This window comes from Cryptomeria japonica, chromosome 10 (assembly GCF_030272615.1).
Source record: "Cryptomeria japonica chromosome 10, Sugi_1.0, whole genome shotgun sequence".
Classification (NCBI taxonomy): Eukaryota; Viridiplantae; Streptophyta; class Pinopsida; order Cupressales; family Cupressaceae; genus Cryptomeria; species Cryptomeria japonica.
The window spans coordinates 368,290,555-368,309,258 of NC_081414.1; the positions used below are offsets into that span (position 1 = coordinate 368,290,555).

The window sequence follows — 18,704 nt, forward strand, 5'->3', positions numbered from 1 at the left end:
CAAAATCGTAGGGCAAAGGTTTTAGATATCTGTATTTTTATTTTGATTACTTCTGCAAGTAAAATAATAGTGGGCTTTCTTTTCTTGACCAAAATTTCTCTCATTAGATCTGATAAATTCAGCCATCAAGTTTGTTGTATTTGCTTTCTTTTATTTGCATTGTGCTTGTAGATTTGTGTATGTATTAAAACCTTTTTTTGCATTTTTTTGTCTTCGACCTCTGCATAAATGGAGTTTAATGATGGCTTTATAATTCCTGTTACAAGTATTTATTGAGCCGTTAGGCTCTTTGTATGGGGTTTTTTAAGCCGGAAAAGTGTCAGTATGTCGGTTATTGCTATTTCCCGGGAATCGTTTTCACGTTTTCCGGTTAAAGGAAAGACAAGTTGCTGCTGATGCGTGGTTTTCGAAATTTGTTTTTGCAAGGACCCCTGAAATTTATTAAATGCAGAATGACCTTGCTCGTGTTCCACCCGTCAATCTAGACAGTCAAATCCGTCGATAAATGGCATTGGCTATGCAGCCCTTTAAACAGCACTGCATAGCTAGTGCCCATAACCTAGCACATCCGGTACTGCCGCCTGCTGAAAGTATGCAGTCCGGTTTGGGCCCACACCCCACCTTTCTCTCTCTCTCTCTCGCTGCATTTAATAAATTTTTAATTATATTTTTTAAAAATTTTAATATATTTTTTCTATATTATTTTTTAAATATATATTTTTTAACTGTATTTTATTTATACTTATTTTTATTATTTAATGTATTCTATTTATATTATAATTTTTTTATTTTTTTAAAATATCTTAAATTTTATATATTTTATTTATATTTTACTTAATAAATTTAAAAAAAAATAGTTTAATAACAAAATTTATTGTTTTTTAATTTTTAATATATTTTTATATAAATGTACAATATTCATATTATATTTTTTATTTTTCAATAATCTTTATATTTAATATTTATGTTGAAATATTGAATATTATTTTTAAATTTAAATTATTAACATTTTGGTTGTCATTTTATTGTCATTTATTTTAATGTTAAATATATATTTAATTTTAATTTAAAAAGTAGAGTTAAATATAGAATATTAAACGTGATGTTAATTTAAAATGTAAAATTTATTAAACTATATTAAAATTTAATATATTTTAAAGTTTAACATCATGATATAATTTAAATAGTATAATTTAAAGTTTCATATTTAATATATATAGCTATAAAACTTTATAAAATTTATTATTAGGTATGTTTATAAACTTTATAAATAATATAGATATAAATAATAAAAGTTTATGCACTTTTAATTTATACACTTATAATTCAAAAGTGTATAAAGTTTATTATAATATAGCTTTTATATACTTTATATTATAATTCCAAAGTGAAAAACTATTACTTATAACTCAAAAGTGAATAAAGTTTCACTTATAAAGTTTATTCAAAAGTGGATAAATTTTATACACTTATAAATTTTCACTTATAAGTGAATAAAATTTATTATAATAAAAAAGTGAATAAATTTAATAAATGAATAAGCTTTCACTTCAAAGTGAAACAAAGTTTATTATAATTCAAAAGTGAATAAACTTTAAAGTATATAAAGGTTATATTATAATAAACTTTATGTACTTTTGAATTTTGAATTATAAGTATAGAAAGTTAATTATACTATAAAGTATAGAAAAAATATAGTTTCAATTATAATACATAATTAAATGGAGAATATATAGTTATTTATGAATTATATAATGGCAAATATTTTATTGTGTGACATTTGTAGATATCTTGACATCTTTTATCCACATTACCCATCGTGAACATCTTCTAAATAAGATAACGAGTTTCTAAAACATTTTAAGCATAATGTTACACATCAATATGCTAAATGACAGCTACAAAGAAACTCTCCCAATGCAATATCAAGGACTATTATAGGACTTCGACATTTTCTTTGTCAAAGCACATCTGTTAAACAACCCAAATAGCATATTGTAAAAAAATCAACATAGAGTGAAACCTTGAGTATAAATGTCAGAATTGTTATCATGAAAGAGTAGTCGTTGTTTGTAACACTTGCTGATGGCAGAGAATGCTAGAATTGCTATCATGAAATATAAGAGCCCCGAATAACTTAACAAAACTACGAATGGTGGCATTGAACTAAAATAAAATTGTACTCAACATGTGTTAGAATTCCCACATAAATGCTGCAATAATGAAGAACAAGGCAACCTTGCCACCCTGCAATTATATAACATCTTTGGATAAAATTTGATTAATAAGATTAGCTGAGTAAATCAAAAGTTGTCAATAACATCAATAATCTTGAAGACTTCTCTTACAAATCACCCAAAATATAGTGTACTGCATTGGTCAATAATATGTACACTTCTTGTACTAATCAATTGTTCTATCACATGAACTTGAGAGTGGTTAAACATAATCTAAATAGGAATTGTATCATTTTTCATCATCAAGTGCACCAAGGGCCTTCATGTCCTCTAACAATGCCACATAACAATCATCAATGCTTCGAGGTTTAGCTACTGGTTGAACAAGATCTAGCTTAACTATATATACATGGCCCAAAGAACTAGCAGCAACAATGGGCTTGGGTTTCACCTTTTGAGTGCTTTCCCTCCTTACACGAGTAGAGGTTGGAACCTTTATTGTAACTTTATATTATTTGAATCAAATGACAATTTTTTTCCTAAACTATATCACTTAATAGACTTTTTCCAAATTTTTCCCATGCCAAAATTGAATATGAATACAAACACAATCCTTGTGTTAGGTTTTAGGTAATTCTATTTTCACCTATACCCCGCAACCAAAAATAGATGCACAACAACAAAGAATACAAGTGTCTAACTTGTTCGTTAATCCTGCATAAAATCCCCATGCCTTTCTCAAATGTAAAAAGTATGAAATCATTTAAAGGCAATTGCTCGTTAGAGTTTCACCCAAATCTTCCACACCCACATCAATAATTCCCAATTTGTTAATGTCTCCATGTCTCCTACAGGTGCTATTTAACTTATCTTCACAAATTCATTATACCGTTTTCTTTGTGCATTTGTTTTTATTTTCTTTTGTAAATTTTGGTAATGTTGAATTGATTATTTAGTTTTTTGTTTTTATTTGTTATTGTATACAAGAAATTCCTCGAAAGAAAAATTTACAATTTTTTTTACATAAAATTATTCATGTTGCTTAGTCTATTCTTGTCACATGAACTATGCAACAAAGATGCAAATATAACCCTATCTGGTAGAAAACCTTGTGTGGACATTTTGTGTTTCAATTTGAGAACCAATTGTGATTATTTCTTGACACAAACACCCATGACAATTATATTATAGTTGCACAACTTTACAATCTCGATCATCATGCAAAATTGTGTTTTTTAAGGCTTTGCTAAATGTTGTTGTGTATGTTTAGGATTTGTCAAGTATCACCAATAGTACTCTTAGAGAGTGCTACACTTGTAGATAACATGTAATGATAGAAACCTCCTTATTTCAAGGGGGTACCAAACCCTTAATAATTAAGGATTGTCTGATATGCTTCTCTCTTTGACTTATTTTTTTACCAACATTGTTTTTATTTTGCCTCTGTCATGACTTTCTGTATTTCTCCCATCCACAGTGGAGATCATCTTTCCCTGTTGCGTAGCTATATTTCTTTGGTCTGTTTCTATTTCAAACTATATTTTCTTTCTTGCCTTTCCACACATTTGTCACTAATTTCTTCTAGCCTGAACAACAACTTATGTTTCCTTCACAAGTTTTCATGCTATGGGCTCTTTTTACATTTTCAGACTTTGGCACTGTATTGAGTGATTGACTGAAGCATACCAAATTTTTTGGGTTGACACCCAATTTGGTAGATAAGGAATGAAATTTACGTTGATGAAACTATTCATTGAGATTCAGATAATAGATCAACAATTCGGTGAAAGGATTCCAATGTTACCAAACCCAACTATTCATTGGTATTCTGAATCACAATTTCCAAAATATTCAAGCAAATTGTATTTGTTGGGTTCTGAACAATGTGTTGGCCTCACACTCATTGAAAGTCATCATTCTCACAATCAAACCACAACCAAGATTTCTTAAGAAAAAGTCTAACCAACACCATTTTTCAAACAAATTGAGATGCTTATAACCCAAACCATTTTCCAAACAAATAGATTGCAAAATTTGTCCATTTGCAATGGGTAATTCATTGGAATTCTTAGCATTGCTTGGCTTATGCATGCCAAATAGACATTGCACGCTTTGATATAGACAAACAAGTTATTACATAAGATTTTTGTAGTCTACCAACAATCAATAACAATTGTACTGTTTGAAATTTTTCTAATAAATTCATCAAGTGATTACCATCACCAAGAGCAAACTTTGTTCTTATAAATCTATTTTTCATTGATACTTTCTATGCATATCATCTGAATCTATATTAAGCAGGGAAGATGTACATACTTGAAATTTGACTGCTATCTTCTCAACGATGAATTAGATTTTGAGATATAGCAGAAGTATTGGTGACAGTAAGTCACTAAATCTCAACCTTTATGAAATATGTACATACAAAATCCCACTGATGCTGGAATTGTAGTTTGAAGATCTCATTAAAAAGCATTGTTGTTGAAGCACAATTCTTCATTTTTGTTGGCCAAATCTTGTTTATGAGTGCTCATTGTTGATTAATATGCAAACAATTTAGAAATATGATATTTATTTACGATTTCTTATATATATGCCAAAATATAAGACTCTTTAGATATGTTTTGCTTAAATGTTCAACCATATGCTACTAAATCTTGACGACTAATTACTCTTTTCAAATATTGGAAGTTCTGATATCACACTGCCTATAAAAATCTGCATAATAATGAATGCTATATATAAATTCACTTGTGAACATCTCGCTTTTGGGTTGTTAAATGATATTATGCCACTTTAACAAATCTCTTTGCAGATCACACTGTTCATCCATTTTCAACAGCATATGAATTTTGAAGACTAACAAATCTAACTGTGAGTTGTGCAATTGTAGTGCATACCTATTTAGAAACCATCTAATTGTGGATGATACTTTTTAGTGTTGTACATTTTTTTATCAATGTTATTTTGTCAATAAATATAAAATAATTGCAATTGACAATTGATATTTATGTTCATTTTTGAAAAATATTTTGTTAATGCTAATTGTTATTGTATATTTTGTTTTCATAAAGTTCAAAAACTTTTTATTGTATGTTACCAAATCACTACCCATGCCCTTAACCTTGCATACTTGATCGCCTATCGGATTGTTGCACGAAAATAAAGCGTGCAACCGCTAGTTGCTAAACATTCCAATAGAGGACTCAGGAATGTGGATCTAATATTAATATAAATTCTTGCTATTTTAAAGGTAGTGTTGGGAGAAAACTATTTGCTCCAAAGGCCAAAGGCATATCTATAAAACCAATTCCATATAATGTTGCATATAGATCAATATGCAACAAATATTTCATAATTTTTACCAAACTGATTGTATCAATGGATGTCCTAATTGTTGAACTTTACAAATCCCAACCGCCATGCACAATGAGAGAACAACTCTCCTTCAAGAGTCCACTCTCCTTTGAGAGTTTCAATATCCCTTCTCTAGTGTTGTGGGAGCCAAATTCCTCCACAGCAGCAACAAAATCAATGTAGATACACTAATTACACCTATTTCAGTTGACATATATTTCAAAGGTTACACTATTGACAAATACTACCAAGCACCCACCTTGCTCCAAGACGAGACACAAATGTGGTGGTGCTTCTCAAACGATTTGCCATTTCAAACTCAGAAGCTAGCTCAAGATGGAGAAATTCCTCCAATCTCTGGTGCCTCCTCTTTGACTTTGTACACTCTTTCCACTAATGTCACATGTGGGTTTCAAAAAGCTCTATCAGGTGTAGCATGAATGGCTCATGAGTACTAGCAATATTTGATACGTGTGGCCATATTTAAAAACAATATATTGGGTGTTGGATTCCACCAATATTGCACCTGTATTAAAATCTTTTTTTGCATTTTTTAGTCTTCGACCTCTGCATAAATAGAGTTTAATGATGGCTTTATAATTCCAGTTACATGTATTTATTGCTAAACATTCCAATAGAGAACTCAGGAATGTGGATTTAATATTAATATAAATTCTTACTTGTTATTTTAAAGGTAGTGTTGGGAGCAAACTATTTGCTCCAAAGGCCAAAGGCATATCTATAAAACCAATTCCATATAATGTTGCATATAGATCAATATGCAACAAATATTTCATAATTTTTACCAAACTGATTGTATCAATGGATGTCCTAATTGTTGAACTTTACAAATCCCAACCTCCATGCACAATGAGAGAACAACTCTCCTTCAAGAGTCCCCTCTCCTTTGAGAGTTTCAATATCCCTTCTCTAGTGTTGTGGGAACCAAATTCCTCCACAGCAGCAACAAAATCAATGTAGATACACTAATTACACCTATTTCAGTTGACATATATTTCAAAGGTTATACTATTCACAATTACTACCAAGCACCCACCTTGCTCCAAGACGAGACACAAATGTGGTGGTGCTTCTCAAACGATTTGCCATTTCAAAGTAAGAAGCTAGCTCAAGACGGAGAAATTCCTCCAATCTCTGGTGCCTCCTCTTTGACTTTGTACACTCTTTCCACTAATGTTACATGTGGGTTTCAAAAAGCTCTATCAGGTGTAGCATGAATGGCTCAAGAGTACTAGCAATATTTGATACGTGTGGCCATATTAAAAAACATTATATTGGGTGTTGGATTCCACCAATATTGCACCTGATTACAATTTCCTTATTTCTATTTACTCATAGATAACCAAAATATCTCCGATGTTATTAACTTGGTATGATTCCATTTACAAAGATTTGTGTTTCTACATATAGAAATCTCTGTGAACAATGGGCCTCTAAACAAAATGTCTTATAACTCCAACATTTTTGAAAATCTAAAATTTCAAGGAAATCTTTGGATTTGCAAAGAAATTAAATATCATCTTCAAAAGGCTTGGAACCCAAGACCTTCCTCATTCATATTTTACTTGATTGCTTGACCCACTATGCTACTGAAATTTAGGCTATCAAATCAACTTAAATAAACTTAAATGAGAATCAACACTCAAGTGAGCAAAATGATTGCATTTATGCTGAAGAGGAATGTGCAGTGAAGTCCAACCAAAAACATGAAGCAAACAAAAAAAATTATGATCAAATGAAACAATGGGTTGATCTTCATCTAAAACAAAAATTTGTCACTCCTTGTTGAGCATGGCCTGCACATTTTTTGACTCTGTGGCATGTGAATGCTGATTAATATGTGCCCTTGTTCTTTGGAATTCTGTATTGGATTATGGATTGTGGTTTCCAGAGACCTCTTACCACTTTTTGTAGAAGATAATCACAAATTATTATCATGGGTGCACTTAAAGATGTTTATTCTCCATTCATCCAGATGCCTTCACCAAAGCACATGTTTATGGAGAAAAACTCTCATAATGGCTGGGAAATATAATTCTGGCATATGGCACAGCCTCATTCAAACATTACCAATGCCAATTATTTTTGACAGAACTACAAAGAATGAAGAACTGTCAATGGTCTTGGGAAAAACACCATCACCACAGACAAAGCGAAAAATGTATTGACTCTCTCCCTTCGAGCACCTTTCTTCAGACAGTTCTCTTTCGTGATTTCATGTTACAGCTAACACTTGTAAACAGAAAATATACTTCCCAGCAATTTGCAAAAATTTCTTACAACTTCTTTTCTTTTTCTGGCGACTTTACCAAATTAGCTGGTCTTCTGCATAATGTACTGTATTTCCTTTCAGAATAAATGTTGCTAATGAAACAATTCTACTGTAGCTGCAACAATTTATTATGCAAGCATTCAAAAGTAATCATATTTATCCTCCCATTTTCTTAACCTGGCTCTGATACCATATTGAAATATGGTAGAGCAAGCAGAAAATAAAATTCTGAATACCTCATTGCTGCAAATATGAAAAGCTATATGATGTATTAATTCCTCTGTGGTAGGTTTTACATTCATATGCATTGACTTATAGAAACATTTTTTCTATTAGCTACCCAAACTACCCTATGCAAGCTTCGTACAGGAAGGTAATTCCCAAATAACTATTAACAAAAGCTAACATGATTATTTATTCGAAACTAACCTGATATTAACCATTTATATATTAACTTACTAAATGCACTATAAATGTAATATAAAAACCACACGAGTAATTGTAAAGGTGGATCTCTGGAAGGGCCCAAACCCTTTTACAAAGACAAGATAAAATACAGCATTGAAGCCCCACAGAGAACCAAGAAACAATTACATGGACTGACAGCACAAAGGCTATAAACTGACAGCGCTACACTAACTGCTCAGAGTCACCCTTACTCTATAAGTTTTGTTTTATCATTAATCTATTTTTTGCATCAATACTTGCAGTAACGTATCTGTGGAATCATAGTTAGTGGTTATAAAACATTCTGAATTTTGTTATATTTCACTGCTTCTTTATCCATTTAATTCATAGAGCTTTGGCTTTATTTCTATTTTTATTATTTTCAATAAAATCAACAGCTTTGACTTATCTCTATATTCAGTGTCAGATTTGCTGTTTCGCTAATAATTTTGTCTTTGTTTTAGCTGCAACGCATGGGAACTGGGACTTCAGAATCATCAACCATATGCCAAAAACTAAAGGGTGATTTGAGGATAATTTTCAATAAACTGCCAAATGATATGCAGCAGTTGCTACTTTTCAATCCTCAGCATGCATCTTTTCTTCAGAAGAGTTCGGAACTAACAAAACTGCCTGGACGACCTTCTGTTCAGATTGGTCGAGTTTCAGACCCTGCTCTTCGTAACAAGTAAATGTGCATTTGTGGGATATAAGGAAATGAAAGACATGCTTTGCCCAAGTGAGCCGATTTTGAAATTTCAGATAAAAATGAAGTCACGAGTTTATATTTATATATTTGGAGCACATGATAGCCAAGTATTGTTTTGGATGGTTCATTTGTGCCTTGATTCTCAAGCAAAATGCATAATAAAGGCGGTTCTGCTCCATATTGCTGATATTCCACCTTTTACTACACTTTTCTTGTGATTTTGGGCATTTGACTGAAGTTGTTTGGTTCTTTTTGGATCGAGATGTGTAAAGTCTTTTGTACTTTATGGTGTCTCTTATGTTTTATGCATCTTTTAGTATACTATTCTCTTGATTTGGGGCATTTTAATAAGAGTGGTTTTATTCTTTTGGGATCAAGATGTGTAAAATATTTTTCTTACCTTGCTGGTGTTTCTTATGTTTTCTCACAATCAATTTTTATTGTCTTTATAGCCTTCACATATTTAAGAATATGTTCAGATCATGAATAGGACTTCAAAGATCGTCTGAATATTGTATGAGTTATAGAACACAAATTTCATTGATTTTTTGTCAATTGGGACATATAGAAATTGGCTGATATTTAGAATATGTACTTACTGACACAACTCTCATTGAATGGAACAGCACATTTGGTTTCTATTTTTAAATAATTGAGATGTCCAAATGAAATAAGATTAGACTTACATTCATGGAAGGTGCTGGTAAAGGAGGGCTCTCACATTCTTCACATCTCCATTTTCCTTTCCACGTTGAGATGCAGACTGTTGAAAACATGTACTGGCATCAGCTTAAATAATTAATTTGAAAGTAGAAGATGTCTTATACAAATGTAAGAAACAAACCCACGTGCATAACCAGTATAAGGTGACTTTGATTTTGCAGTTTTCAGGAAGCTGTTACATTGTTCTCGTGCAAAGATAGGATTGTCTCTATTGATTTTGGTTAAAGAGGTTTGGACCTAATATTGAAGTCAACTAATCGAAGATAAATGACCGCATTGCTCCAAGGTTATAGAGCTTTTGAATTGAAACTAGTTAAGTGAAAGCCATTGGGATTGAGGGAGAGCACTCTGGTTAATTAGCATGAATAGGGGAAAAGTCAGTTTTTTACGAGTGGCACTTGATCAAAGAAACATGCACGTTAGGCATTTTGGGATAAGAGGTGTCCAAAAGTGGAGAAATAACATTCAATGAGTTTCAATTCCAAAGATGAGAAAAAATGCATCCAGACATTTTATATTAAAACCAGTAGACACAGAGCAGAACGGAAGATAGAAAAAACAAAACAACAAAAGATTTCAATATATTATTCATTAACAGATTACAAATATATAACTGTTGAACACTGCTGCAGTTGATTCCACCATGGCCCCTCCCGCCCCCGTGGACTCACTTACTGTCGCCGCTGACTCGCAGCTTTGCTCTCCACCTACTGGTTCTGCTCCTGATGCCACTCCTTTGCAGCAGGTTGCTGTTGATCCGCTGCAGCCCCCTATTGCGTTGCGACAGCAGGCTGTTGCCGTGCAACAGCATAACTTTGGCTCTAGTGATGGTTCCCAAGCTGGATCCTCACTGCTTGAGCATTCTTTTGATGGTCCCAATGATAGTATCGCCTAGACGGTTGTTTGTCACAGGCGGAAGGGGAAGTCTTCCCCACCTCCCCAAACCCCCCAGTCAAGGCCTGGGTGTCCATTCCCCCCCTCCCCCGCCTTGCGCTGGGTTTGGGTTGTTGAAGGTCGATAGTTGTTTGTTTGGGGCTTGCTCCCATATGTTATTGTGTTGTACTATTTAGGGGCTGTTTGTTTTTGATAGTCTTTGACTATGTTTAAGGGTCGGTGCCCTAGTTAATGCTGCTTTTTTAGTTAAAAACATTTCTCCTATAATTATGCTAGTTTTTTTGACGGCTAATAAAAAACTCTTGACAATGAATTAATCTAAACAATCTGAGCATAATTATGAATTAATCTCTAACACTTTTCTAATGAATAATTAAAATTTGATAAGACTTCTAACATATTTCTATTTCTACGTTTGCTCCCAACTATTAGAATAATTAATTCTTTTAGTGAGTTACCTTTTTAGTGGTTCTATTAATGGTCATTCAGTTAGTCATTTAGCATCTTAGTTGTTGACTTACTTAGCTTTTTATTTTGTTTAGTCTTTTAAGTGCAACTATTGCTTCTTTGAAAAGATCGTATAATTTGCTTTTTAGATTTTAGCTTTTTAGCTTTATTTACATTTTAAGCGCTTTAGCTTCATGTTGAAGCTTTGGTTTAACAATTCGTTCTTTTTAGAACACTGTCTCGTAATTCATTTATATACGGTTGTATATTCGTAATTAATTCATCTGATTATTCAATATCATTCCATTATTGATTCAATTATTTTTCATGGTATCAGAACATGGATTAAATTTTTGGAAAATTTGTAATTCTAAAAATTTTTCGTATTGAAATTTTTTAGTGAAATTTATCTGAATTTTTTTTTTGGGTGAATTGAATCCAATTCTAGGCTATTTTTTTTAGGGCATTTTTGTAGGGTTTGTGGTCAAGAAATTTTCGTACAATATTAGTGAAGTTTTTTTTACGATTTAAAAAAAAAAAAAATCATGACGGGTTTTTTGTATTCACGTGTGGATTTTTTCATGATTCAGTGTGTTGTTTTTTGTGCCCTGTAAATTGTGCTTTTCGCTTTTTTTTTTGGCATTGATTTTTTTGGGTCCGTGTTTGTTTCGGTGGCACGATTTTAGTGCAATTGCAGATTTACTTGTGGCATCGGGTTTTCTTTGGTTTTTCAGGCGATGCGGATTTTTTTTGTCCTTCGTGGTCATGATTCTTGCGTTTTTCGGGTGCTGCGATTTACACCAACAAGGGTGCAGAAAATCCAGGCAATGGCGGCTAGGGTTTCTACCGATGGATTGTATGGAGTTTCTTTTTCCGCGATTTGCGATGGATTTTGTGGATTCTATTGTGAGTTTGCTCCTATTTTTTAATCGTGGTGGCTAGGGTTTTAATTTTTTTTCATAAAAAAATATTTGTCGGTTTTTTTATAATTTTTTGCCTTCAAAATTATTTCGTTGGTTTTATAATTTTTGCCCTTAAAAAATTGTGCGTGGATTTTATAATTTTTATCCATTTTTGGGTTTTTTGGTTTTTTTGCCACAAAAAATCATGGGATGGTTTTCATAATTTTTTCTTCAAAAATTATTTCAGGGTTTTCATAATTTTTTTCCTCAAAAATTATTTTGAGGTTCACGATTTTTTTTCTTGAAAAATTGTTTGTTGGTTTTTTGATTTTTTCCTCAAAAATCATCTGTAATTCGTGAAGTTCACGTGAGATTTTGGTTATTTGGATTTATGATGGTTGTTCCTATCTTTGGGTTTTACCATTTTTTCCACAAAAAATGATGATTTGTAACCTCAAATTTTAGGGTGACGGTTTTTTCCACAAAAATCGTGCTCTGTTGTAGTTTGTTTTGGGTTGCACTTGGAGTTGTTGGGCGAATATCTACAACCGTGGTATCTTGCAGTCTTCTTTGGAGTTGCTGAAGTAAATAGTGCTCAGTATTTTTTTGCAAAAGTTTTTGCGGGTTTTATCTAAAATCGTGTTTGTTGCTCTTTGGAGGGTTTGCTGATTTTTCCTCAAAATCATGGTTTCAGGCTTAGTAATTTGCGTGGGATAGTTCTATAATTTGCATGTGAGGGTTACATTAGTCATTTGGAATCAACTATGTCTGTGTTTGCTTCCAACGTCTCTCCTTTGTTGTTTCTCGTTCAACAAAATTCAAACGGAGTTGTTGCCTCCTTTGCTCACCTGGTAAGCGATGTTTCACCCCCTACGTTTGCTGTGGGTGTTAGGGATGCCAAGCCTTTGCATAGCCCTCTACCTATGGGTGTTGGTGCTATGACTGCTCTTAGTGACATTGTTGCTGCCACTGCTATTGACAGTGGTCCAGTTAATGCTGGTGCTAAGGTCTCTCTCGAACCTCTTAGTGTTGGTGGACGACGTTTCTCTCGGGTGGTCAGATCTGCTGCTCATCCTCTCAAGGGGAAATATTGACCTCTTCCTTGTGCCAAAACCTCCCTTGTGGTGGTTTGTGGCTAGGATGTGGTAGAAAATATTGGTTTCTATGAATGCTGTGGGTTGGAGTGCAAATTTGCTGGTTTTTGGCCTTCTCTCCCTAACCTCCATTGTTGGGTGAGTGATTCCTGGAAGCCTTTGGTTGCTGGTAGCATTAAGCTTTACCCTTGTGCTAAAGGCTTTTTTATTGCTTCCTTTGCTGTTTCTCATGATCGTGACTTGGTGTCGGGCAAGTTGTGGGCTTGGGGAGTTAATGCTCTCTCTATCAAACCCTGAATTTTTTTTAACCCTCTTACCAAACCACTCAATGTGTGTTCGGTATGAGTTCGCCTTCCTAACCATCCCCTTTATTTTTGGGAGCATTCTTGTTATGAGGCCATTGGTAACTCCATAGGCCTATTCTTGAAGGTTGATGATTCCATGACTACCATGGGTCATTCTACCTTTGCCCACATTTTAATCGACATTGACATCTCTATGCCTATCCCTAGGGATGTGGTTCTTATGGTCGAAGATAGGCCATGGACTCAATCATTAGATTATGAGGGCCTTCCCTTTCGTTATCGAAGATGCTTCTCAACGGGTCACTTAGCTTTAGATTGTTTTCTCTCATGCCACAGAGGTGCTACTGCTTGGTCAAAAGATGCTACTGCTGATCACTTGACTGTCAAGGCTTCTAATTTTGTGTTTCTGATGACTCCTCACAAGAGGATGATGAGTCCTCCAGGGATGAGGTTGTGCCTCTTACTGTTGTTGAGGTCTCTATTGGCCCTGTTGTTGCTACTGATGTGGCCTCCTCTAGCCCTAAGGCTCCTACACCTATTGCCCTAATCTGCAACATCAATATTCTTTTGGTGAATCTACTCTTGTTATGCAACATCGATTTGCTTCTGGTTAATTTGCTTCTAATGTTGTTCTGCAACAATAGTTTGCTCTTGTTGCAGCCAAAAACTCTGCAGGGATCTCCCCCCTTGATCCTTCTTATGATTTTCCTAATAATAATATTGCTTAGATTGTTGTTTGTCGCAGGCGAAAGGGTAAGTCTTCCCCTCTGCCCCCCCCGCCCCCCCCAAAAAAACCTCCTCTGTGTCAAGTTTTGGGTGTTTCTCCCACTCTTGAGTTGGGTTTTTGGGTCGTTGCTAGTTTGACAGACTTTTAACAGTGGTCTTTTGACTCGATGTTAAAGCCCCACCCGACCTAGATTTGTTAATGGTCAACACCCTTGTTTTGCTGCCTTTCTTTTTCCCTACATACGGGTTGTTTGTATATATGGCCAACACCCTTGTTTTGCTGCTTATTTTAATAAAAAATATCTCTATGTAGTACGAACTAGGAATCAAACTGACTAACAACGTAAAACAAACCAATAGAAAAACCATTGTGTAGAACCTATTCTTTGAAAACAATTCTCAAGACTAGTAAGACTTCTTCAAGTTGCTCATCAACTACAGGTATAGTCACCTATCTATCATCGAAGTTTTCAACATCATTGGATGCCATTTTCACATGAAGCGTCTCATTACTCTTGTAAATGTATGATGTTAAACTTCCAGATTTTTGATCTCCCTTAAACTATTGGACACTAATCCTCACATGTATGTCCCATAACCTCAATGAGGTATAGTTTCTCTAATCCACAAGCACCTTAGACTATTGAGCATCTATGTAGCTTCTATTGCAATCCTCCCTGCTTTTAAGGTGTTGGCCTCTTCAAAATTGAACAAATTCTTCAACTTTAATGAAATTCTCACCATCAATATATGGTGGTTTTTCTATACATCTCATTTCCTTGACAACTTCTCTAGATCAATGCTACTCTTCTTGTGGACAAAGCTCCTCCTTTCTCTTCCACCACCTAGACTATGACTACAATAGTTGTAGCAATTTGACCTACTCTAATACCATTTAAACCAACAAAGAACAAAGAGTAGATGTAAGAAAGAAACAATATAAGATTTGGATTTTTTTAGTTATTAATAGAATACAAATATACAAATATTGAAGATCACATTTCTATAATTATGCTAGTTGGATAGCTAAATGAAGACTCTTGATAGAAAACTAGAATAGTTCTATAGTTCTTATTTGATTTATATTCAAACTCATATGACATCTAAACAACTTGAGCAAACTTAAGTTACAAATTAATCTTCAACATATAAATCTTGAACCCATCTATCAATTGAGCTGGGATTTTGAGGGGTAGGTGAAGCAGATGAGATAAAAGTGGTTAAATTTTGGTGAATAAAGGTTCTTGAGAAGGTAAGTGGGGTCCTTTCAATTGCATGTAAAAATAAATTTAGAAGTGACAGACTCATTATTTTAGGTTTGATAGGGTGATAAACTTACAATACCCATGATTTCGTCCTATAGAGTTGAAATTGGACATTATTTTTTCAAGATTTAGCCAATATTTGAAATATATAAATTCAAATTAAAAAAAGCCTTGGCAAGTTGGAACATCCAAAGGACAACTGTTATCCCCAAAACCAACGGTTATAATTAGGAAAGAAATGGTTAAGACATGGAATAGCTAAAGGTAGGTTTTACCTATGGGAAAGTTAGGCATAACTTAGCTATAGTAGGGTGTAGTAACCCTTTCTCCAAATTTTAATTAGATTTAATTTGTAACAACCCTTTCTCCAATCTTTAATTAGATTTAATTCTTTTTCAAAATAATTATATCAGATTTGTAGATATGAACAAACCAAGAAATCGAGTATTCAAAAAATTGCTCCAAAAACACCATTAATCAATCTGAAACTTAATGAAACAAAAAAGAAATAACTTTTACTGATTTTGACATGATTTTAACATTATATTTGCTTCTAACAACATCAAATAATAGCCATAAATGTTTTTTTGCAAATTACATCAAATAATTCCCATTTTGGAGCTTAAATACAATGAGAAACAACTGTAAACTTGTTATTAACTCTCCAAACTCCAAAATAATGTTCATAATAGAAACACAAATAAGATAACACTTCTAAAACAACCAGCCCAAGAATAGAAAAAATATGTTTCTTGCAATAGCAACACCAAATCAGAGGCTAACTCCTGAACTATGCTCACAAACCCCCAACAAACATCTGCAAACAACACTTGAACTTCAAGTTTTCAGCATAAATGCAACCTCTAGATGAGATTGCCTTTGGAGACCCTTAGAACCATTGTCTTCAAGCCTTGATCTTCCTATTTTATTATCTTGAAAGATTTCACCTTCATTGGTTTACCAACCTTTGAAGGAAACAACATTAACTTGTTGAAAAGATGAGATAGAATGCATGGAAAAGCAACCCAAAAAATTGATAAATGAAACACATATTCAAAATCCATCTTGGACACCAAAAACCCACACCAAGGAAGAGGGAATATTTCCATTAAAGATTTGAAACCTATTTTTTAAAGTTGCATGCACGCTTCTTCCACCCGAATAGGAATTGCCAATTAATTCCACCTTTTTGACTAGATTACAAGAAGACACAAAACTACCGATTTGAACCCCACTCTAATCCACACCTTTTTTGGCATTTGGTTTTATTTCAAAATTATTTAATATTTGTTGTCAAATTAGTTTTTTCTCAAACAACTTGGGAGATAAACTTTCCCGATTAATCCAGTAGTTCCGACTTTCTATATTTAGATAGTCCGAATTACTAAAAATAGTAATTTCTATTTTTTTTGGAAAGGGAACATGAAAATATTCACCACCTTCAAGTCTAATACTTCATGTTTTATCGTTAGGGTATGTCTTCCTATTTTTGGATAGCCAAACTTACTAAAAATAAAAATGGCTATTTTTAGAAAGAAGCAATTTTTAGAAAAAAGGGGAAATGACATAGGGTTTCATAAGGCAATAGGAAAAGCCATAAAGGGATATAAGATACGTCACAAGGCTAAAAAGTTGGATGTTCAAAGTTTCAGGTGGACATAAAAAAAGTAATGAACACAAAAATTTAAAATAAAATAAATTAAAAATATGTTTAATTTTAGTTGCAAGCAAAAAATAAAGAAAGTATATTAATGTTCACAAATAACAGAAAATAAGTCAATTAGAAAATATGAAATGTCTTTTGGATTTGCCTCTAAGTTGACATATTATACTTTAACATCCTTTCTAAATATAAAATGATCGTGTCCTAATAAGTGTCTTATATCAATTAAAATGACTTTATTTTGTAATTAAAGATATTAAATAGGCTTTTCTAGCTAAATTACTGGTTTTTTTTTTTTTTTTGAGAGAGAGAGAGGTGTCTTGGAGGCCACTACCTTTTATATATGTGAACAAAATTCAAATAAAATCCTTTGTTGCCACATAGAGTAAGGCATATAAAGCATGAGAATCTTGGGATAAATGTTGGAATAAACACTCCAAAATAAACATGTGTCAATAGTCTTAGTTAGTTGTCTATAACATCTGGTTCACAAATAATTTCAATCCAATTGTGAATACCATCAAAGGACTTGGGGAAGAAATTGCAGATGAGATCCTTGTGAAGAAGGTACTTAGGTCCCTTACACCTAAGTATGATACAAAGGTTTCTGCCATAGAAGAAGCCAAGAATCTCAAGATCTTTACAATGGATGAACTATTTGACTCACTAACAACCTATGAAATGAGATCCTTAAGGAAGGAGGCAATGTTCAACACCACCCAGAAGGGCAAAGAAGTAGCTACTCATAAAGGATCCAGTGAAGAATCTGATGCAAAGGTAGCAAACTTTGTCAGAAATCTCAAAAGAGGATCCGACAAGTATAAAGGAAAACTACCACTAAAATGTTTAACTGTGGTAAAGTTGGACACTTTGCTGCAAAATTTCCTTATAATGAAACCGATGGAGATGAGTCAAGAGGTTTTAGCAGATCTGCTGGTAAAGATAAAGAAAGAAATGTCTACCGACAAGAAAGAAGAGGCTACCAGAAGCAGAACAACCTATACACTATTAAGGATAATGTCACAAATGAAGAAAGTGCATTAGAAGATGACTATCATGATAACGTCAAAAAAGTTAATCTCTTTATGGAACTTGATGAACCGGTTGGTGAAGATGAGGAAGAAGAAGATATGGAGGCTGAAGTGGATCTAGAAGGTGAGATTATAAGTGCTCTTGAGGAATTGAGTAAAACAAGAAGAGAACTCAAGAAATTCAAGCTTGCTGTAGTAGATGAACAAGGTCTCTTGAAGCAATCCCTAGATGAGTCCAGTCAAGTTATATCTGACTTGAAACTGTAGCTGGAAGAAACCAAGAGGATATGTGAAGTTACATCCTCTGATCAGATGAAGAAGGAAAAGGAGCATCAAGATCTGGAAGTAGAAATAGTGAAGCTTTGAAAGGAGCTTGAAGAAAGTAAGTAAGAAATAAAAGTAAGAAGCAAATATGAAGGCAACACTGAAGCTTTAGACAAGATGTTGAGCAAACAGAAGCAATCCAAAGATACCGATGGCTTAGGTTTTGAAGAAGTGAAAGTTCAAATAGAAAATACACATCCGATAAGGAGATACAGTTCACTTCTTCAAATGAAGGAGAAGAGAAGAAGACATTCACTGTAAGCAAGGATACCGGTAAAAAGACATATGCAGATGCTGTTAAAAAATGCCACACAAACCAGTATACACAAGTAATGAACCGAAGGCAA

At 33.4% G+C, this 18,704-nt stretch overlaps 1 protein-coding gene across 2 annotated transcripts in view; it reads left to right on the forward strand.

The window, feature by feature from the left end:
• LOC131079964 (uncharacterized) overlaps nt 1–9,360 on the forward strand; it is a 66,937-nt gene extending 57,577 nt beyond the window's left edge. Inside the window, exons 3-4 of one of the 2 annotated variants that reach the window (XM_058018002.2) lie at nt 4,993–5,051; nt 8,739–8,808. In XM_058018002.2, the coding sequence (XP_057873985.2) occupies nt 4,993–5,040 (48 nt within the window). In that variant the 3' untranslated portion in view covers nt 5,041–5,051; nt 8,739–8,808. Of the gene's footprint in view, nt 1–4,992; nt 5,052–8,738 lie in introns of both variants that reach the window. The other variant, XM_058018001.2, reaches the window with a different exon arrangement.
• Nucleotides 9,361–18,704: the final 9,344 nt, after the last annotated feature.